At 42.2% G+C, this 23,997-nt stretch overlaps 1 protein-coding gene across 2 annotated transcripts in view; it reads left to right on the plus strand.

Annotated features, from left to right (window-relative positions):
- The window catches only part of Dock8 (dedicator of cytokinesis 8), a 192,763-nt gene that overhangs the window by 60,754 nt on the left and 108,012 nt on the right, over positions 1 to 23,997 (plus strand). For both annotated transcript variants that reach the window (XM_034504951.3, XM_076918617.1), the window contains 5 exons: positions 10,544 to 10,667; positions 12,159 to 12,374; positions 15,617 to 15,702; positions 19,962 to 20,028; positions 21,856 to 22,005. In XM_034504951.3, coding sequence (XP_034360842.1) covers positions 10,544 to 10,667; positions 12,159 to 12,374; positions 15,617 to 15,702; positions 19,962 to 20,028; positions 21,856 to 22,005 — 643 coding nt within the window. The remainder of the gene's footprint in view (positions 1 to 10,543; positions 10,668 to 12,158; positions 12,375 to 15,616; positions 15,703 to 19,961; positions 20,029 to 21,855; positions 22,006 to 23,997) is intronic.

Below are 23,997 nucleotides of genomic sequence, written 5' to 3' on the forward strand. Positions count from 1 at the left end.
AAAAGAAACCCAAGAAGGAACAATAAACAGAAAGGTCTATTGGACTAAATTTGGTCTTCAGATTTATTTTCTGTTTGAAACCCTGTACTTGCCCCTCTTCCTGCCAGCACAGGCTCTCAGGATGCTTTTTCTATCTTCTACGAATTTTATTTAAAAAAAAAAAAAAAATAGACTTTAGAAAGCTCATGGTAGAAATTTTAGAAACTATAGAGAAACAAAACCAAAATGAATGGATTTCATTCTTTGTAGATAACCATACTTGAAAGTGATGTGCCGGCCTTGAATCAAATCTCTTTGTTGTGTATGTTTATATAAATACTACATCAGACTCTAGTACTATTTTTTAGCCTGAATTTTCAATAGGAAGGGAGGATTCGCTATCTTTATTTTTAATTATTCTTCCTCAACACAGTAACTAATGATTGCTTGATGCATGTGTATGACATGTTCAGGCAAATCTTATTTTTTTGTTTTTGTACAGTACAGCAGTGTCCTTCTCCCTTAAGCCCTGTGAACGTTTATTACTTTTTTTCCTATGGGGTAAAACTATAATTTCTGTGCCTAAGATATACGCACAAATTCAAGACTTAATAATAGATCAGAGATTTAATCAGCATGTGAATTAAAATTTGAATGTTAGCAAATATAAAATACTCCATTTTGTGAAAGAGTTGTGATATTTGACATTTTCTTTGACTATCTGATTGAACATTTTTTCTCATATATTTGTCAGCCACCAGTAATTTTTTCCTTGATGTACTACTTTAGAAATTTCTACAATTCTATTGAGCTATTTTGTTTGTAAAACTTTAGATAACCTTTTTTCCTGTTTTGGGCAGTGATGGTACATGCCTCTAATCCTAGCACTTGGGAGGCAGCGGCAGATTAGTCTCTGTGAGTTCAAGGCCAGCCTGATCTACTGTGTGAGTTCCAGGATAGCCAGGCTACATAGAGAAACCCTGTCTCAAAAAAAAAAAATCAAAAAACAAAACAACAACAACAAAAAAAACCCAAACCCCAAAATAGAACACAGTCATTTTTCCCTTTTAATGATGGGTGTTTGTGTGTATGTATGTTTGGGGGGTGTAGGGTGTGTGTGCGCATGTTTGTATGTGTGTATGTGTGTGTGCATGTTTGTATGCATGTGTGTGTGTGTGTGTCTGTATGGAAGCACAATGTTGGTGTTAGGAATCTTCCTTGATTATTTGTTCACCTTATACATTGAAGCAGAGTCACTCAGTCAAACCCAGAGTTTACAAACATGGCCAGTGTCACTAGCTTACTTAAGGAATTCCCCTGTCCTCACCTTCTGAGGCTTTTAGGTGGATTCTGGGGATCTGAGCACTGATTTTCTTTCCTGCACAGCAAATGCTCTGATCACTGAGTAATCTCTCCAGCACTAGAACACTATTATTTAAAGTTAAATATATTAACCTTTCTACCATATAAGTTCATTGCCCAGTATATTTTAAATATTGATTATATTTTAACCTGTAGAATGATTTATGTAATTAAATCTATATTGGTATTTTCCTTAAGATTTTTGTCTTCAGTGTCATGTTTAAGTGTCTGGTTTGGGGTTAAAATATGGGTCTTGACCTTTCACCACTTGACTGTTGTTTCTGTCCCCATGTGTGTCCCGTTTCTTTTTTGGAAATAATGATGATCCATGCAGTTATCTCTTATGAAAACACTCTTTGTTTCTATTATGTCAAGCAGACTGGAGATGGAGATTAGCATTGGCTGACCTCTCAGCACACTCATATCATGGATGAGTTTCCTACCCGAATAATCTAATGGGCAGAGACAAGCCTCCAGCCCTGACACTCACTGACAGTCTCTGACAAGCTTTGACTAGTGTCTTACAGAAGGACAGTTTTTCTACCCCTATATTTGATTCTCTGGCACTATGAATCTGAAATGCTGAGTATGAAAATTACATTCCTCATACTCAACTTCATCTGACACGTGCTTCCCCCAGGAGTCATTCATTTGCTGTGTGTATCCATTATGCTTCATTCACAGGGAAAATCCAGGCACCCTTCATCACCCGTCAGCTACTATGTTTTCAATACAGGTTTTAAAACAACATATTTTTATTTATTCTTTGGTAATGTATGGTCAAACATGTATACAATGTAACTTGATCATATTCATTCCTTATTCCCCCAGGAATAATATAATTCCACACACACACCCCCAACAAAACCTTGTTCAACTTTTATTCCTTTCTTTTTCTTTTTCTCTAATTACCACTGAGTCTAGTCAGTGCTGCTGGCCTGCATATGGATGTGGGTTGATCACCCAGCTTGGGCAATGTACCAGCCACAACATCCCTGAGAAAAAATGATTCTCTCTTTTCCAGCAGTCAACAACTATAGTAGTTCCTCTGCTAAGAGTAGGGCTTCATGAGACCCTTCGTGTCCATAGCACAGAGAAATGGCTCAGCAGTTAAGAATACTTGTGCTCTTCAGAGGACCTGTGTTTGGTTCCCAGCACCTGTTAAGCATCTCATGGCCACCTGGAACTTAAGCTTCAGGGTTCTTGAGGCTTCCTTTTGGCCTCAAGGCATTCATACACACGTGCAGGACACACACACACTAGAATATTTTTGAGATTTTAATATAGTTGCAACATTTCTCCCTTTCTTTTCCTCCCTCCAAAACCTCCCATATTCCCAATCCTGCTCTCCTTCAAATTCTTGGCCTCTTTTTTCATTACCATTATAAGCATATATGTATGTAGATGTATATGAAAACATATAACCAGCTGATGTGTTCTGTTCTCAGCCCTTCTTAGCTGCCTGTAGCGCTCCCTGTGGGTGTGGCCTGTGGGTTCCTCCCTCTCCCCCAGCCCCCATACACTTTGGCATGCCTACTGCTGTCATTGTCAGCTCATGTTTAGGCAGTCATGCTGGTGAGACTTTATGGGAGTGCTCTGACATTACTAAGAGATAAAATTTTATAGCAAATCCCCTGATCTCTGGCTTTTACGTCTTTTCATCCTCACCCCCTTTGAAATGTTCCCTGAGCATTAGGTGTGGGAGTTGTTCTGTAGATATATCCATTGGAGCTGGATTTCACAACTCTGTGTTTTGACTGGTTGTGGTTTGTCTCCATCATCTCCATGGATTCCACCTGTAGTCCTCATGTCTCACTGATGTCTGTCTTTTTGTAAGTTATAAGCATGCATCATAGTTTTCAATAATGTCTTTGAGATCATCTTGTTTCAGAGCACTTTTTTTTTTGAAAAGCTGCCTTGATTTCCTCAGAGGAAAGGAATGTCCCATGAGTTATAGTTCTTTCTCTGTTGATGAATATGTAATTGTCTCCTCTTTCCATAATGAAAAATTGCAGAACATTTGCTCTACACGTGACTGTGACTATTTCTGAAGGTAGAAATGAGACCTGCGCATCTAATATGTTCTGATTACTTCTACCAAATCATTCTGCAGAAAAGCTCTGCTAATACACCTCATGATCAGCTCAACATGGAACTACCCCTTTCATCAATTTTCTTGCTGATGCTGGGTATTATTAATAAAAATGAGTTACATTTCCCCAGTCTTGTTCAATTGTCATTTTGAACTGTGGGATGTTATTTCCTATTTTCTGAATGCTAATTTAGATATTCAAATTTTATTCCCTTAGTCTAAAAAGCCCAACTATATATACATATTTATGTAAATGTAAAATATTTATATACGCACATAACCCCAGTATATACCATGAAGTCCCATCTCGAGGGATTTGAATAAATGAAACAAAAACCTATGTTCATATTAAAGTCTCTATGCAAATAAATACTTAACAACATTTTTATTCGTAGGTGCCAACATTACAAATAACACTGAATGTATTCAATAGGGTAATGAGAAAACAAACTCTGGTAAGTGCATACAATGGTACTACTCAGCAAGATGATGGAATTTTTAAGCTACTGCACAGACAACACCAGATTCATTATGCTAAGTAAAATAAGCCAGCCGGTAAATAATTTCACTTATATGACATTCTAAAAAAAAAAAAAAAAAAAAAAAAAAAAAAAAAAAAAAAAGACTCCAATTAGTGTGTCAAAGGAATAACCCTCAGACTACACCATATATTTTCCTGAGCTTTGGGGATGGGTGGCAGCCTGCTTTCTGCAGAGGTCTGATCTTAATGAAGCTATTTTGCCTTCCATAAACACGTCCTTGTCATCTAAAACCACGCAGTCAAGCACTGATTTCGTCAGCTCCTTTATCCCTCAATCATCTCCTGGCTGCTATTACATTTCTCTGTAATATCTAGAGATAGTTTTTTATGCCCTTGTTCTCTGTGGTAATGGCTTTGAATTCCACTTAATGGGCAGAGGTGTGGGGTAATGGCCGCTTGCACTCCTCCCCCTCTCCTCATTTTGTGGGCATTTGCCACTCAAGTCCTGTCGTTGGTGTGTTTAAATCAGATAGATAGTGCTGCTGTGAAGGACAAAAGAGAGGTCTAGCCTTATTTTTATCACTCAAAAAGGAAATATTGAATTATGTAAAATGGCACCATCTCTTTTTGTAGAAATATTTTTTTTATGTTTTTTACACATGTGCACGTGCATGTGTGTCTGTGTGTGTACATTTGTGTGCATACACATATATGGAAGTCAGTCAGAGCAACTTGCAGAAAGAAGCTTTTCCTTCCACCATGTGGGCCCAGGGCATTGAACTCAGGTGGTCAAGCTTAGCAGCAAGCACCTTTACCTACTGTGCTATCTCACAAGCCTAGAAAAATATATTCTTTTCCTTGAGCTATTTACCTGTGATTCTTAGACTACACGGACTCCTTGCATAGAGCTCTTTCTATGTTTCACGCCTATACTGCCATGTTTGTGTGAACATAACAGTTTTTCAGTCCTTTTTGTGTTGTGTGCTTTGACAGTAGGTACAGATGGGATGATTCATGTGGGGCTGTGTTCACCTCTTACCCCGTTCTCACATGCCTTCATAATTTTATGCAGATTCATGTTTGATAGCATCCTTTGGGGGTGGATAGTAAGGATTTTAAGCACAATTTTCCCTGTCGTTTTCTCTAAATGAAGCCGGGGTGACTAACTTCAGAATGTTTTCGTGTCTTGGTAGTGAGTCAAACTCTCCAGTGATTAAATGTGTTTATGTGCTATTTATTTTTGGTGCATTATCCATAGCGACAGTGAAACATTTCATGGGTGTTATGGGCAGCATCATAAAAGTCCCCGGACTTTATCTTTCATCCCCAGTGATTAAGACGATTCTGCAAGAAGGTCATGCTCAAGGAGAGTGGGCATCTCAAGGAACAGGGTATCATCTGTTTTATTGCTCCACTTTTACTCCCAGTGAGCTGGTAAACAATTAAAAATTGAACACATCAGTGCATATAATTCAGTTACTCCCAAAACACCATAAAAATGTCTCCCTGATCAATAATTGCTTATTATGACACACATTTGTTGTGCCGGCTGTCAAGGTGCTCTGCTTTCTGAAAGCATGGAGAGCAAGCCAGGCTCAACAGCCTACATGGTAACAAGCAGTAACCTGGCTGGGAACGTCAGCACAGCCTGCTCTAGACCTCCTTTGCAGAGGCCCTGGTCAAAGGCTTCTACCAAGCCTTCCGTGGTGTGGCCAGAAACTGCCATAGCCTTCTGTGAGTTTTTAAAACATCTTGATATATTTCTGGAAGCTTTTGTGTCAATGTCCATCAAGTTCTAGTTACCTGTGCCCTCCCTGGTAATTGTGGCATCTTTTATAGTAGACTGACTTCACTGGGGCCAGGTGCTCTCAGCTCTATGTATTCTCCTCGGTGCCTTATTCCCAAGAGAATCAAAGTTAGAAACATTTCATATGAAAGAATGGAGGAAACTTAACAAGCAAGTATCCACCTCATATTTCAGACCACAGCCTTAGCAGTACATGTAGGATGAGGATCCCATTAAAAGCTGGAGCAGCAGGGTGCCATGAGTTTAATCTGACAGCAGACTCATTCAGGGCTTTGTAGCATCCCACAAATGGAATGCTAAAATGAGTTCTTTGCAGAGCTCTAGCTTTTGACAGCTAAGTATAGTTCCTCTCCAAAACCAATGTCATTCTGCAGAAATATTAGAAGCCTTTAAGTTCAGTGTATTTGTAAAGTTAGTGTCTGGACTTAAGAGTGCATTCATCGACATAGCATGGGACAGTGTTATCACTGATGCTAATGAAGACAGCTGCCATGTAACTGCCTTTGTTGCTACCCTAGAAGCAGAAGCTGGGGCAGGGATACAGATGCCTGTGGTTTTCAAGAGTTGGTCTTTAGAAAAAAATCTGGGGTGGAGTCTGCTGAGGACAGGGGTGGGTCTCAGATCATATTTAGCCTTGGGCTGCATCCGTTGTGAAGAAAAAAGCCAGACTGTAAAGTTGTCTTGCTGTCCTACTCAGAAGTATGGGACTATTATGTTCCAATGGCAAACTTTATAACTACCATGGAGCCAAAGTAATGGGTTGGCATGGGGGACAGGAAGGTAAGATGAGTTGACAATCCCTATGATCACAGCAGCTGGAGAACTGTGCATGTGTTGGTAAAGGGGACTTGATTGGGGTCCCAGTAGTTTCTACCACAGTGCCAAGTGTCTGACACACTGCTTTCCTTATATTTGGAGACAACCTCAAATTTGTAGAAATAAATTTGAATATAGAACAAAGGCCTCCGCCGCCTTCTTACCACTAACCATGTGAGACCTGGTTCCCTACCTGATTTCTCCATCGTCCTGCCTACATTAGTGTGTAATTGTTACAAACAAGTACATTTGCCATTATATAGTTGCCATATAACCCCCACATTCTGAAAATAAATATTAATGTTTCATTACCACTAATCTTCAGATTTCACTTTTCATCAAATGGCCAAAGAATGTGCTTGCAGGGATCCAGTTCCTAGTTGTATACCGCGCTTACGTAGCCCACACCCTTAGCCTTGCTCATGCTAGAAAACCGTCCCAGTGTATATTTCTACATCGCTGCCTAATGAAGTTATGGGTCAGCTAGTTTATAGAATGGTTCTCCCTTGGGGTTTAATTGTCATGATATCCCATTCCTTATCAAACCTTCAGTTTATTTCTATCAATATGGATCTATAATTTCCCATTTTACTGAATGATTGAACTCGTCTGTTGCTTATTTCGATGTTCAAATTGTCTTCAGTTTGGCTAGAGTCGTTCTCTTTGACTTTCTCTTTATGTCTTTTTTTCCATGGCCTTAGCAGTCATTAATGACACTCTTGCTCTCTGACACAAGATATTCCAGGAACTCGTAGATTTCCCCTTCCTCCTCCTGGAATTAGCCGTGGCTCTCAGATGCTGCCACGCGGTAGTGGACTGTGATACTCAGCAGCCAAGCTGCATGTGTCAAGTGTGCTCCGTTTTACTAAGGTATTGCTCCTCACGTCCTTTCAGGGAACAGAGTGAAAACCATGAGTTCTTGTTGGCCTGGGCATTGACTTCACAGTGTTTGCTCTAGCATTCTCCCTTTGAGATTTTAATTCCTTTATTTGACAAAATATGACTCCCATGTCCTTCATGTTTCTACTAAGTTGTCTAATCCTCCTGTGTGTACCCATTACCCATATTCTCCTCCACCCCAGTCAGCCTCCTCCTCCTATTCTGGTTCTGACACCAGGCTTGCCGCTCCTACCCAGATGAGCCTCTTCTTGCACTGGCACAATCCCAGGATGTCCCTTAGTACTTGGGGCCGTGTCACTGAGCCCAAGCCCGACATCTCATGTCAGCTGTCCCTTCTTATAAATGCTTCTTTATTAAACTCAGGCTCAGTGATGATCATGTTCCTGGCTGCCCTGCTTGGATATCTTCCTTGCACCGTTTGGGCTCCAATTCACCCCTCTGTGAGAGTAGCACTGTCATAATAAATGCTTTCCTTATCCTATCCTGGATTCGAGTTCCAGTTCTGGATTTTTCCAGGCTCCTCTCCATCCCCCAAGATATAGATGGCTGCCTTTTTCCAATGAATCTTAAGGTTTTAACACCTAGTTGTATAGGAAGAGGAGGAAAGAAAGAGGGGAATGTTTGAGAAATGGGAAGGAAAGGGAGAGGGGAAGAAACGGGACATGAGAGAAGAGAAGGACACTACTATTCTCTGATCCTCACAATAAACTCTTAAGATGAACTTCGGTCGTCCCCTTTTCCATACCTGAGGAAACTGTGGCTCAGCATGAGCCACCTGCCCAAACCAGCATCTGAGTTCAGGCCCTTCTCACTCAGCCAGATTCTACGTGATGCATATTCTGGCCTCTATAGAGAATGCTTTCAAGAAGTCTTTGGTTTGGGGGTGTTCCTGGGTATAAAGAAGGTGTTTAAGACAGAGTTTGGCAAACAATGGCTGTATTCATATTGTGTGGACAGTTGTTCTCTCAGTCTGCCTGTTTCCCCATCTTCCTTGTGTCTTCACATGGGCTCAATGGGAACTAGGCTTTGTTTGAGTCGGTTGCCAGGGTGGGGCAACTAGGCTGAGATGCCTGTACCCAGAGGCAGTAAACCACCGGTCTCACTACCTACTCAGTGGTGGCTTCTTCCATGCTGGCACTTCTGGAATGAGTCACCTCTGTGCTTGCCAGCCCCTGCCTCTCCCCAGCCAGCAATACCCGTGCTTCCAAGAAGAACACGAAGAACACTGTGATTTTCTGAGATTTTAAGATGGGGAAGTGGATGCTAAAGGGTATGAGGAAGGCGAGAAAAGTTTCTCTGACTCCAATATGGGCACAATAGTCTTACTGCTTTCCAAAGTACAAGTCCCAAAGGCTAAAGTGTGTGTGTGTGTGTGTGTGTGTGTGTGTGTGTGTGTGTGTGTGTGTTTGCTTGCTTGCTTATAAGTATACACTCTTGATTTTTTTCTAAGTATTTATTCTTATATGTTTATGGCCATTTTGTTCTTTTTAATTCCTAATTCAGCATGCTTTTTACCCAGCCTTATTACTATAGATTGGGCTGGGCACACAAATGGCCAAGGGACACTGAAGCTGGCCAGTCACAGTAACCCAGGCTTAGAATAGTTGCCAGGCTGCTCTTGCAGAGAGTTTCCAGGCTCTTTTTTTTTTTTTTTTTTTTTTCTTCTGAGCACTGTAAAATCAAGAGAAGTCCTGGCCTCCCTGCCAAAGGCTCTGGGGTGTCTCCTGCCTCCTTAACTAATACAGTGAGCTACCATGCCTTCAGTACCTGCTATGTGTGCCTCACTCTTCTGGCAATGACCCTCCCTTTCAGAGACTTATAAAGGGTGTTTGAATCATTACTGGCTTCCTGCTGGTCTCCTTTTACCTGTAGGCCATTTGAGCTGCCTAATAGACTGTAACCTCACTGCATGTCCCTTTACCAGCTGGCACAGTGGTCTTTACAGTAAAAGCAGAAAGCACGCGAATTAGGTGTGTGTACACTTTGTAACATGTTTTCCAAGAAGCCTTTCAGTAAGAAACATAGAGAATGTGCATTGTTGGTTTCTATAGCTATGAAATGACAAATTAGAGCTCCTGCTTTCTCCATTATGGTCTTCCGTCCCCAGTGATTGCCTTGGCCACTCTATTTTAGACTCCTCCCAGAGTGAGAGAGGGGGGTAGGGGAGAGACAGACAGACAGACAGAAGAAAGATAGACAGATATATAGAGAGACAGAGAAACAGACAGGGAGGAGAAAAGAGAGAGGGAGGGAAGGAAAGAAGGAGGGAGGGATGTAGGAAGGGAGGGAGGATGAGAACACTCACCAGTGAGTCTAGGCCCTCATTCATGCTGGGCAAGAGCTTGACCACTGACCTATATTCCCATCCCTTTGACAGCGTTCTCCTGAAGTTTCCAGAGTGGGTCTGTGAGTGTTAGCAAAGAATGTTGGTATATACATTATTTTTGTATATTTTTTCTTCACAGTATCCTGCTTTTCTTACTCATTATTAAGAACATTGATGTGAGCCGGGCAGTGGTGGCACACACCTTTAATCCCAGCACTTGGGAGGCAGAGTCAGGTGGATTTCTGAGTTCAAGGCCAGCCTGGTCTACAGAGTGAGTTCCAGGATAGCCAGGGATATACAGAGAAACCCTGTCTCAAATAAATAAATAAATAAATAAATAAATAATAAAAATAAAAACAAAAAAAGAACATTGATGTGGAGTTAAAATGGCTTCCTCTATATTTTTATCTTCAAAAGATCTCTGTTTGCTGCTTCTACACATTGCTAGAGTTATTTCAGCCTCTTACACTGCAGTCACAATTTGGCTTCAGCTTTGAGCCAAGTGCCCACAGCTGAAGTGACCACACCTCTGCAAATGGCATTTTCCCAGGCCTTTCATAATGGGCCAGCCAGGAGGCCAGTTCCTATGTCGCTACAACAGAGCCTTGTGTGAGGGCTGGGAGGGTCATTAGATGGAGACATTACAGTTGTCCTCTGTGCAGCCTCCTCCGCCGCTTTCCCCTAGTGTCCTGACTTTATTTTTAATCTAATGCATTACCTCTTTCTCCCTCTCTCCGGCTCCCCATCTGCCTCCAAATCAAATCATGTCAACAATGAAAGAAACCAAGGAAGTTCAGAGTTTTGCAGCTTTAAAAAGACTGGATCTCGCAGAGATTTTCACAAGACGCTTCAGAAACAGACGTTTGAGTCAGAAACCTTGGAGTGCAGTGAACCGGCCACTCAGGTACTTCCTGTCAGCAAACATGGTTACCAGGTGACAGGCGGCTCTGCCCAAGGCATGCTGTCAACTTTTTAAAAACTAGAATAAAAGTCAGACTCAGAATGTTCTAGTAGGAGGAGCTTTATCATTGAGTCAGTGACTATTTTCCTCAAAGTGGTTTGTAACTCGCCGCAGAAACCAGGATTCAAATAGAAACCCCACGCACAGTAATTAAAATGAAAAAAGTGAAGGGGCTGTAGTTGGGGAAGGGACTGACAGTAGGCCCCCTCCCTGTCAGAGCCAGGATGACTCAAAGCCCTCACCTTCAGATTGCCTGACCTTTCTTTGTGACCCCCCAGGCTCTGTCATTCACCCCTCTGGGTTTTAGTTTTCTTCCCTGGAAACCAAGGATGATACTAAGTATCTCATGAGATGAGTATTGAGTGAGTCAGAATGTGTAAATTTAATAACGCCAGCTTCACTTAGTCTCCAATAATAATACTATCATTGTGGTTGCTATTTCTTTCATAAAGTGGTTGTAATTGATTAAGTCAATGCATATACCCATGTCCACAGAAACATTACTCCCGGTAGCCAAAAGATAGAAGCAATCACATGTCCATTGTGGAAGACTGGGGCATCAAGCGTGGTTGCCTGGCAACTGGGGAGGAATGGGGAGTAAGTATTTAGTGAGTACAGAGTTTCAGTTTTGCAAGATGTAAAAAATAGTATGGAAAGTAAGGATGAAAGTACTTTACCAAAAGATGACCGGATGATGTGTTTTAGGCACTGTGTATTTTAGAACAGAAATGGAGAAGAGCTAGTGATGATGCACTGTTTTTAAGTTGGTGTGCTCATCCCTCAGGCTGATGTTGCAGGTGAGAAAACAGAGGTGGATGAGTTCCCCTTGCACCTAGAAGCTGTTGCTGAGCCGGTGTGGTTTTTCTTTGATGCTTGCTCCCATAACCATTACTAAAATCCCATGATAAGTGTATCCCAATCCCCTAGGTCTCTATTTGTAAATGTAACACTTGGCTTTAGAGTATATATACATTTTTTTGAAGGCTCCTTAGAGTTTGTCTTGTTTTCTAGTCTCAAAACTCAAGCTCTGAAATTGATTAGAAAAATGTCCCTCCATTCGAAGTCCAGGCTTTTTTGTGCTATATTTTGTCCCGGCTCTGTTTGCTCCCGCATGAGATGTGAGCATGGTTCCCAAGAGACTTGGCTTCAGACAGTAACTGATGGGAACACAGTGACTTTTTTTCAAGTCCCTGCTCGGGACTGGCTTACCTAACTGGTGAGGAATGACCTGCTTCCAGGGGAGAAAGAGCACCTCACTTGAGGATAGTCCCACCAGAAAGCCAAGAACAGTCTTCCCAAGACCTCAGTTTGTTCAAACAAACAAACATTCCTGGAGACTGGTGGTTCTGTAGAGCCCAGCTGGAGTCGTCTTGAGATATCCCTGAGTCTAGTTCTCATTGACAAATCATAAAGACCGATTGTTTTCTCTAACAGACAGGACCCCGTCGTCCCTTAAATGTGCTGTGTGACGTGTCTGGGAAGGGCCCCCTCACTTCTTGCGACTTCGACCTCCGCAGCCTGCATCCTGATGAGCGGCTGGAGAACCTGCTTCAGCTCATGAGCGCTGAGGACTTTGAGAAGGAGAAAGAGGAGGCCCGCAAGACCAATCGGCCTGCTGAGCTCTTTGCCCTCTATCCGTCCGTGGATGAGGTGGGTGCAGGTTTCCATAGGGGAGGATATTGGTGACAACGGGGAATCCAAGTATTTTTCTGCTCTCTGCCACTGTAGAACAGCGTAAATATCAGGATGCTTACTGCGAGGCTCTTTTTCAGTTAAGCACACTTGTATTATGGGAGAGCCACTTATCGATCATCATACCGATAGGATTTCTATAGCAATAACTAGAATTTTCATAGTACTTTAATCTCCTGAACATTTCAAGGGTCTGTGTACAGTTTATCACTCAGAGCCAACCATCCAGTTACTTGGGGATATGTTTCACAAGTAATCCAACAGAAACACATTGTTAACTTAAAGCTTGGTGTTATTAGGGGCTTTGTTAAGCTGTTTCCCCCGTGGCCCTAATGAGCAAGTGGAGACATCTGCTTTGAATGGGCTCTCGGCAGAGATAATCACAGCCATGCTCCTAGTGTGTGAAGCTTTCAAATCCTGTTTTCCCACCTCTTCATTTACTGAAGCTGGCCCAGAGCAATTTAGACCTTGCCTGCAGTTACTTGCTGGAGCGCTTTGGATGTCATGAGAGGTAGTCATCATTCCAGCCTTATGTGTGTTGACTCCTTGTGTGTTATGTGCTCTTTTCAGCCTTTACCTTTGTCTGTCAGGACCCCTACACTCCCAGGTCTCACCAGAACAGACAGTTGTCCTATCTCCTCTGCTGTTCACGTTTTTATATAAAGTTCAGTTGCAAGAACCAAGATGAGGGGAGGGACTGGAGAGATGGCTCAGTGGACAAGAGTACTTCCCAGGCAAACCTGGGGACCTGAGTTTGATCCCCAGATTCACACAGAAGTGATGGGAGAGAACTGATTCCACAGAATGGTCCTCTCACCTCCACATTCCCTGAGGCACTCACCTGCCCAGGTGTCCTTATATAATAAACATGCATGGGCAAATAATAAAAACGAATAGGATTTGGGGAAATTTTGCATGAAAGATAATGTACCTGTCTAGAGATGTAAATCTTTGAAGTTTGGTCCCTGGACCAAGCAAGACATCAGAAAGCCTGAGCCTGCTCTTCTGCAGCTGCTGCTCCTGCGACCTTGTAGCTCCCATTCCTCCCCCACCCCACTGGCCTTGATTTCCTTCCCACTGACCTGTAAGGAGACAACATGAAGCAGCAGGAAGGAGATGCAGCTTCAAGTCCATTGTGGCAGTGTCACACAGGACAATGGCCTGCTCATCAACCAGCCCCACCCCTAGAAAGATGTAGAGGGAAAGGTCCCTTAAGCCCTCAGCATCCCTTGCCTGGAGTCACACTCCTGATGACCACTGAGCCTGGCAGCTTACATTTACACGTCCCCAGGCACCCCTCTTTTATCTTTGTTTTCCAGTCCTCTTGGTTTCTTAGTTATTTGTCATTATTTGCAGTTTCATCTGAAGCAGATTAAAAATAAATATGTTGGGACCAGAAAAATGGTGCGTACTGACGACCAGAGTTTGATCCCCAGAACCCATATGCTGGTGAGAGATGCAACCCCTGAAGGTTGTTCTCTGACCTCCACCCCTCCTGCTCCCAGCACAAATATATAAATAAACGGAAAAATTAAAGAGTAATCTGATACATTGAAAAATAGGTTGCTCATCATTAAATAAATCAATAAATACCTTGGGGCTGGGGAGACAGCTCAGTGGATAAAGTGTTGGCTACATAAGTGTAAAGATCCCAGCACCTACATGAACACTGCACACTGTGGCAAGTGTTCGTAACCCTGGCCCTGGGCACAGAGGCAGATGAATCCTGGGGTCACTGCCAGTCTAACTGAAATGGCAAGCTCTAGGCTCAGTGAAAGACTCACTCAAAACTAAAGTAGAGAGGAAATGTCTAGTGATGGCCTTTATGGGCAAATACACACACACACACACACACACACACACAGAGAGAGAGAGAGAGAGAGAGAGAGAGAGAGAGAGAGAGAGAGAGAGAAAGAAAGAGAGAGAGAGAGAGAAGGGAGGGATTTTTTTCTTATATGGAGCACATAAAATGTATTTTATAGAGAGAAAGTAACTAAGTCTTGTGGGTGGACAGATAGGGAGAGAAACTGATCAAAAGAAAGTTTCAGTTAAACTGAAACACTGGATTTTACTGTATGGTGACCACAATTACTGATATGGTATTATATATACATTTTTAAATTGTTGATAAGAGTAAACTTGACTTTCTCAGCACCAAACAAAGTGATCAATTGGCAAGGTAAAGCATAAGAATCTTCTGCTGCTGGATGCTCACGGTACACACCTTCACTCCCAGCACTTGGGAGGCAGAGGCAGGTGGGCCTCTGTGAGTTGAGGCCAGTCTTATGTAAAGATCGAGTCCCAGGACAATCAGGACTACACAGGGAAACTCTGTCTTGAAAAGCAAACAACAAACAAACAGAAATGTTCCTACAATGAATACATATAACATCACATTTTATTTCACAAATATATATTTATTATCAATTTTAAATATTTATTTCAAAACTAGGAAGAATTTGGATAATATTATCATCCCCATATTTTGAACTAGGATCTAAGAATGGAAGCATTTGATCAATTTCTTCAAGATTCAGCAGATGAACTAAATTATAAATCAGAGGCCTTAGCAGTCTTTGTGCTTGCTTACATGCCTGCATACGACAACTGGGTCATAGCCCACACTGTTGAAACACAGATGTGTTTTCAAAGTCAGTTCTTCTAATGTTTCGACTTTATTCAGATTAAGACTTTGAAAAGTCAGATTTGTCTAGAAATATTGGATCTATCAGATTTAACCTGTACTTTCTTGCTTTCTGCCCACCGCCATGTTGGAGACACTCGGTGTAACACAAGACACTGAAGTGGACATCACATGAGAGAACAAAGTACAGGAGGGGACAGGATGACTCAGACAGTCACAGTCACTCTCCCTGGATTGAGTGGGAGGATGTCCAGTCTAACTGGATCCGAAGAATGAACCATAAACTGTTGTGTAGAGCTTTGTTTTATGGCTTTTGAGACAATGCAGAAATTCAGATGGGGGCTGAAAGTTATATCTTGCCCGAGGTCCCAGTGGCTGCTTTTATTGAGTGGAGAGGAACGTGGTGTAATTAGCACACCAACTACTTGTAAACTGGAATGTGTAAAATGCTTGAGAGCCCTACACCCCACCCTTTAATATTTTGAAGTCGTTCTCAAAGAAATGGTGTCTGTGCTGGCCTGTGCTAACGATTTCTTTACCATGTGATTATTAACAGGAGGATGCTGTGGAGATACGGCCAGTACCAGAATGTCCTAGGGAACATCTGGGCAACAGAATATTGGTCAAGGTGCTGACTCTGAAGTAAGTATCAGGCTCACATCCACTGTACTGATGTCCACCTTGGGTTTAGATAAAAACTATGTTCCATCATCAGCGCTGGGGTCAAGAGGATTCTCCCAGCATCTTTTCAATAGAGAGGAGCGTTGGGTAATGGTAAAAAAACAGAGATTAAAGTTGATTACCTGGACTCTTTCGACAAAGCCTTTAACAACCCGACTTCTGTAGCATGGAAATCAAACACCCAGTGACTAGGAAAGTTAAGCATATGAGGTAATTATTAACTTTCTTACGTTAAGAGAAATAACAGTGGGTTGGATGTGTAATTAGATGATAGAATAGTTGTCTGGCATGTGTGAATTTGAGACCCATAAATTGACCCCTGTCCTAGATTGGGTTACTACTGCTATGAAACACCATCACCAAAAACAAGTTGGGAAGGAAAGGATTTACTTGCCTTAGGCTTCTACACCCCTCATGGAATGAAATCAGCACAGGAACTCACCCTGGAGGCAGGAGCTGATGCAGAGGCCATGGAGGGGTGCTGCTTACTGGCTTGCTCCCCATGCTATGCCAGGGTCTCTCATTGTATATGTTGAAATAACCAGCCTATAAACCAGATTTGTCTTCAGGAATGGGCACAGAAAGGCAAATTCTAGTCCTTGCAACTCAAAAATCAGCAGGAGGATTGACTGAAAGAGGTTGTTCCCTCTGTTCAGAAAGTCTGCACCACTGTCTGCCACACCTACCCCCATTCAATTGGGCTACTGTCAAATGCAGTTTAGATTTGGAACTAGAGGAATGTTCCCCCAGGCTAATTGTCACAAGCCTTCTAGACTTACCTAACACATAAACCCACAGCAGCTGTTCTCATAGGTTGGGGAAAATGTCCTGCTGAGCTAGAGATGAATTATTTAAAAAACATGGAGACACTTGAATTTCTTTAATGAGAATTGTCAAGTCAGTTTTTAGTGATGCATTCCCAGCTCCTAAAGGAGAAGTTAAATAAAACTGATATATGTAGTGCCCTTGCTACATACATACATACATGCCCTTGCCATGTTCAAGTGACTTAAGTGGCATTTGTGTTATTTGTACATCCATAAGAGAAGAATGAAACCAAAGAAATGGCCCTAACTGTAAATTGGATGAAAGAAAGACATTTTAGAAACTTTGTGAAAATATGAATAGTAAAACTAACAACAGTGTGGAAGACATACTTTACCATTGATGTCCACAAACAATTCTAATACCATAGATTTCATTAGCTAGGAAATTTCTAAACATGTATTCATCTCTACCACCATTCCTACTTTGCTTTTGAGAAATAGATAAAGCCTTGAGAAAACAGAAAAAAGAATTACAGTGGCACCAGTTCTGCAAACTCTGAATAGCAAGGAAAAAAAACTAGTGACTACAAAGTATTTTTCTGTTTTGTATTTCATGTAGGGGAATCTTTTCATTTAAAATTTAATACCATCATGTGCAATGTAACCTCCACTCAGAAGACTCTTTAACATCAAAATTTTAGTGTGCATTAAATGGAGCCAAGGATGGTCTGAATGCAGGTTTGGGGAGGCCTCCTATAGCTATTTTCCCACAAGGGATTCTACCTCAGAAGACCTCAGGTGGATCCAGAACCCCTGCATGGCTGCCTCAAATGCTGGTGTCTGAGGACCACACCTGGGAGAATCATGGTAGAAAAAGCCCCTGCCCTCTGCTTAAAAGAGGTGGCCTGGCAACCTGCCTCTCAAGTCCTCATGTGTCGCCTCTACCAGGAGTTTCTCTGCACTGCAGCCTCCCGGTAGAGCAGAAGTGTGAGCTGTGTCACACTGATGTGAGGAGGGAAGAGGTTCATAATGTGACTTCTCTCCTCTCTTACCTGAAACACACAGCCTTTAGCCACTCAATACCAGTTTAACTGTTACACAGCAGTGCTCAGACCTTCTGCATGTCAGAAAGTACACGATAAGTACAGGTTGACCCTGCCAGGAGACATGGTAAACCTCTATACAGTGAAGCCCTCAGTTAAAGTTCTATTTCCTGCCTGACATCTTGGCTCATGCCTGTAATCCCAACACTGAAGAGGCAGAGACAGGGGCATTACATTAGGTTCTAGGGCCAGCCTGAGCTACATAGCAAGACTGAAGAATAGAAAAACTGAAGAATAGAAAAAAAATGCTTTTTTCTGGCAAGGTATTTGTTGATGTGTGGTGTGTGTGTGTGTGTGTGTGTGTGTGTGTGTGTGTGTGTGTGTGTGAAATGTATGTAACAAAATCCACCATTTTTAATATGCAGTCCAGTGGCAATGAGTGCAAAAACATTGTTTTACAACCATCACCACTATCCATTTCTAGATGCTTCTATCTTTCCAAAGTAAATTTAGTATCCACTGAACACTAATTCCCTATTACCCCCTCCAGCCCATCTCTTGGTAGCTACCACAGTACTTTCTATTTTTGAATTTTACTATATAAATACATCCCATAAGTGGAATGAATCACTTGTCCCTTCAAGTGGGTTTATCATATCCCATATATGTATATATAATATATGTGTAGAATATTATGATATACATGCAATGTGTTTACCCTTTGGTCAGTAGATATGCTACCTATTTTATCTTAATGATTCTTAAGACATCCATGGAAAATGGGGAAAGCAGTGTTCTTTCCTTACTTTGCAGGTAAACACATAGAATCAGAAAAAAACCAGTAACAGGTGATGAAACTGCAGACACTGCAGAACTCAGTTCTGTTTGCTCCTTGCCCATGAGTCTGCCATTACTCCAGATTATCTCATCATTAAAGATGCTGTGGACCAGCTAACTCTTTTGTCTACCCAAAATGTTCTCTGTTGAGAAAGAACTATATGACAGGAAGGCCACTCCCTCACATATTCCTTGAAAGAAAATTCACCCCAGTTGGCATGGCTTCTGAGGCAATACTAACTGCCCAGCCTCTTTACTGCTGCTGTCCGTGGACAGTAAGTATCTAAAGTCACGAGTGGTTAAACTGAGACACTGGGAAGGTTCACCTGTATTTTACATGTATGTCTAACATGGGAAAGAATTAGTTTGGAGGTGTTTTCTTCAAACCTTCAGTTTCAGGAGAAATCATCAGTCAAGGTTAATATGAGAGGCTTCTGTTTCTGGTTTTAGTGGGGTGTCTGTTTTGTCTGTGTGTGTGTGTGTGTGTGTGTGTGTGTGTGTGTGTGTGTGTGTTTGTGTGTGTTCAGAACCAAACCTACAGCTTATGTATGGTAGGTGAGTACTCTTCTAAAATAAATCCCTAGCCCCAAGAGCTCCTCATTCTAAGTCAGACAGGGCCAGGGCACCTCAGTATTTGCCATGTACTTAATCACTCCTCTCTCTCTCCTGTCTTCAATCTACCTCAAGTTAACAGCCTTCAGCAGTGGGGGGAGGGGCACATTACTCATTGGCATCATGGCTCAGTCAGCATCTTAATGTTCTACTATAAGTCTAAGGAAAAGCAATTAAATATTTTCTCCTTTTTTTCTATTAAAATGTCTTATCCCTTAGCATTAAATAGTAGATATTTGGAGCTTTTTAATTTTTTCTGTTTTAATTATGTGTACATGTGGGGGAGGGCATATGAGTCCAGGTACCTGCAGAGGCCAGAAGAGGGTGTCAGATCTCCAGGAAGTGGAATTACAAGTAGTTATGAGCTTCCTGTTGTTGGTCCTGGGAATCAAACTTGGGTTCTCTGCAGGAGCAGTACTTGTTTTTAGCTGCTGTGCCAACTTTCCAGCCCCAAATACTAGAGATTTGGTATCAACAGAAGAATGTAAACAAGTCCATTGCCTAATAAACAGAGTGTGTTCTCTAGAACATGACAGCTACAATAGGAATACATACTGTTGGGGTGGCGGGGTGGGTTCGAGGCAGAGTACCTGTCTAACATTTGTGAGTCCCCAGCATGATGTGTATGAGATAGTGTTCTGGATCAGACAAGATTCTGTTCAGCTCACTCTCTTGTTGTACCACCAACAAGCACTTTTTTTTAAGCAAACATTTTTAAAGAGAATATAGTATCCACCATGACCTCAAATGATCTGGAATTTTTCATTAACATCTCGTAATTTTTCCCATTAATATATCTGTGTGTGTCTCATATTTGTATAGAGTTATCCCTGTATTTATGGAATCATATTCACATGTTTAATGGTTTTTATATATTCATGCGCTTTTAGGACATTCAAACATATACAGGCTAGAACCATATTGATGTTCTCTCATTCCCCCCACCCCCTCTCTCTGACAGGTTTGAGATCGAAATTGAGCCTCTGTTTGCCAGTATTGCCCTCTATGACGTTAAAGAAAGGAAAAAGGTACGAAAAAGGCCATCCCATCCCACACATTCCATATAATTTGGGGTTTCATGTTTTCAACCTCTTTCTGGTTGCAAGAAAGCACAACAGGGGTGTGTGTGTGTGTGTGTGTGTGTGTGTGTGTGTGTGTGTGTGTATGTGTGTGTGTGTGTGTGTGTGAGAGAGAGAGAGAGAGAGAGAGAGAGAGAGAGAGAGAGAGTTCTCAGGGCTGAAGAGATAGCTTAACAGATATTAGGACTAAAGTTCAGATCCTAGCATCCATAGCAAGTCAAGTGTCCCCACAAATACCTGTAACCCCAGTTCTGAGGCAGGTGGAGACAAGAGATTGCTGCCTTCCAGCCTAGCTAGAAAAAAACAAACAAAAACACACAAACAAGCACAGTTCAGGAGAGAGCCTGTCTTGAAGGAATAGGTAATAAGTGATGAAGTAGAGCAGCAACACTTTCCCACCTTCTGTCTGCACAAACAGGTGCACATAGACTCACACATAGATGCACATAAATAAATACATAAATAAAATCTTTAAAAAAAAAAAACAGCAGTTCTCAGATGTTAGTATGCATGGAATCATCTGGAATACAGAGTCTAACACAGGGTCTAAGGCTCTTCACCAGGTCTCTGTCCCTGTAAGTCTGGAAGGGGGCTGAGAATTTTCATTTCTAACAGGTTTCTTGAGGGTACTGAAGCCATCTGGTGACATCTTGTTAGAGGATCACAGTCTTAAAACCACTGACTTACAGAGTAAAAAGTCCTTGTCTTTTTTCCTTAATAGTTCAAGGTAAAGGGTGAGTGGCACCCTTAGTGTTCCACTCAATCATTAGGAAACCTAGGCTGCTAAGAGCTCCTCCTTCCTCAATATGTCCTCTCCCCAGTCACTCCTCTTAGGACCATTGGTACCTGCGATATGAAATATTTGAGATGGCCAGCGGAGGAGGCCTGGAGATGTAATGTCTCACTTCTGCTCCCCATTCATTGCAGACAAGTTAGTCACGTGATCGCTCTAACTGTCCATGTGATGGCTAGAAAGTACCTCAGCATCCAACTCTCACTAACCCACTCTTAGCAAGGACAGAAAGAACCCAGTAATGGCTACCACATCACCCTAAATTAGAAAGCCCAAGAGCGCTGAGCATGCCATGCTCAGGATGCATTACCTGTACTGACCTCCTCCCCCCACAGGTAACAACGTCTTTAAGTCTTTAGCATGCATGACAGGCTGCCTCAGGGTTGCTCTTGTTCTTCTTCTCTCCCTCTCTGATGCAGAGTCAAGCCGAGCCACACTGCTCACTAGACTCAGTCCAGGGCTTCCAGCCTCTGAGATCATTGTCTGTGCTTCCTTCCCTGCCCTCTGTGCCTTGCAGCCCTGCCTGTGAGAACTGCTCATCTGTCTCTAATGTCTCCTCCATAAGGAGTTTTCCTCATTGCTCCAATCCTTGTGTACTTTCTAAAATTTCCATGGTGCCTCTGTGTGTGAGTGTAGTGGCTTAATTTGCTTTTACTGTGGTTTGTTGTGTTGGCTTTTCCACTTTTTCCTCACCGTGACTGTAAGCCAGGCAGAGGTGTGTGCCCCTCTTGTTCAGTGCAGTCCCTTGCATTTCACTGATACCCAGAAAATACTGCTGAGTTAATAAAAATTAACTGTTGCTCATCTGGCTCCAAACTGTGTAGAAATCATAACAAAATATCAGACTCTGTAGCAGTCACTAACCCTGTCCAGGGTTATACTTCTTTTAGCAGAATTTCCCTGTGACTTTTCAACTCTTTTTGCATTTGAGACCAAAACCACAACACCTCTAACTGACTTTTCCCCATGCTGATCATTTACAGATCTCAGAAAATTTCCACTGTGACCTGAACTCTGACCAGTTCAAAGGGTTTCTGCGAGCTCACACACCCTCGGTTGACCCATCGAGTCAAGCAAGGTCTGCAGTGTTCTCCGTCACCTACCCATCTTCAGACATCTACCTGGTTGTCAAGGTGATTACGTACAGTCCAAGCTACACATTCTGATAACATGATGTTGTTATCAGATGTTGTTCTGTCAGCATTGCTGACAGAAGTCACACGACAGGCTTGTGTGTCCTCTGTGATGTTTGTGTTGTTTCCTTCTCGCCAACACTTGCCCTTACAAGTAACCTCTGCTGGAAGACTAGAAGCTTGCAGGGCCTGTGGTCGGAGGTTGCAATCCTGACTTTGCAGTCAGACACTATGTAACCTGCTGTGACACAGACTTCCTCAGACTTGGCTTCCTACCTGTGCAGTAGTGTGATCACATTGATCTGCAACTTCAGATAAAGCCTGCCCCTTCCTAACTGAGGGAAGAGCCCTCAGCAGTCCTTGTCTGGGAGGCCATGATGGAAGGTGTCCTCGCAGTGTTCATGTGTCACTAGCACCCAGGCGTAGCAGCCCCAGTCCAGCCTCTGACAACCTGAGATGTGGCTGCACTTGCCAACCTCACTCTCTCCTCTATTACAGAACATGTGTCTAGTGAGAGTCAAAATCCATGGGGCCATTAAAAGTAGGACGACACTCCACTGGAGATTGTCCGTGCCAGAAAACGTTAGAAGACCAGAGCCTTTCTCTACATAATAAAGTTACTAGTTTGAATCTAACAACAAATATTAGGTATTAGTACTAGCTTAACATGTACCAGCCTGGGTTCAATCCCCAGGAACTGAAAAAGAAAGAATAAAAATAAACTGATAAAGTAAGTCTTTTGCTAAGACAGTGTATCTGTTGCTATTATTGTAAACTCTTCATGCTTCTCACTGTGGTACTCACCATACAGGAAAACTTAATTTCCGCTATTACAGTGTTGCCATTAAATACACGGTTCTCTCAATGGGCAGCCAACAAAACCACACTGGTTCTAGAGCTAATTTTATTTCCAGGTCTACTTGATTTTTATTAACCTACAGTAATTATCTAATAATGGTAATCTGCTGGTTGCTACCACTGACAACACATGCTCTCCAATTTTCTTAATGTGGAGGTGTACTTATTTGTCAGTAACAAATACATTGTAAGATGTATGGATATAATTAAGAAATTTAGGAGCCTGAGAAATGGCTCAGCGGTTAAGGACACAGGCTGCTCTCCCAGAGGACCTGGGTTCTATTCTTAGCAACTACATGGCAGGTCATGCCTGTCTGTAATTCCAGTTCCAGGGAATCTGACACCCTCATGCAGACACACAGGGAGGCAAAACACAAAATACATAAAATAAAAAATAATGAATTATTAAGAAATTTAGATTTACCCTGGAAAGCAATCTTGCTTGTGTCTTCGTCTTCATTAGAGCTGCTCTCCTGCAAATACATACTAAATGGTATTGTAGCATTTAGACAACCAAGGCAAATGTCATGTGGTAAAGAAAGGGCTTCTCTCTTTCTTATTTTTATCCCCAAGATGAACATCAAGATCTTGCATGTATTCTAGGCCGAGTCACATCGTTCAGCTATCACATACATTACTTTGAGGGATTATTTCAGGCTTAGAGATTTAGTTTAAGATTTCGAGGACATGAAAGGATTTGATTGACAAGTGAGAATGGGGAAGTGAGGATGGGTGTGAACCTCAAGCTTTTTTTTTTTTTTTAAAGTTTTAAAAATAGATAAGCTAGGCATTAAACCCGCCTCCTTGGCTTTAATGGGTACATTGGAAGGTAGCCTTTTTACCTTAAAGCTCCCAGCTGTTCCATGTGCTCCTCTGCTCATGCCCGTGCTTACGAGGGCTCACAGTCGCACACGCTTACACATCAGCCAAGGACCAGACACGAGGGCCTGGTATCAGACTGAAGTTCTTCTCAGAAAGTCACCCTAACCAAGGCAGCCAAGGGGATGGTAGTTCCTGATTCTGTCAGATCTAGACTCTTGATTCTAAATCGTGAGGAGCCTTGCCATGGGTTTCAAATGAAGGCAAGATATGGCCATTCCTTTTGACAGAGTTCCAGCTGACAGTTCTTACCAG

Source organism: Arvicanthis niloticus, chromosome 1 (genome assembly GCF_011762505.2).
Source record: "Arvicanthis niloticus isolate mArvNil1 chromosome 1, mArvNil1.pat.X, whole genome shotgun sequence".
Lineage (NCBI taxonomy): Eukaryota > Metazoa > Chordata > Mammalia > Rodentia > Muridae > Arvicanthis > Arvicanthis niloticus.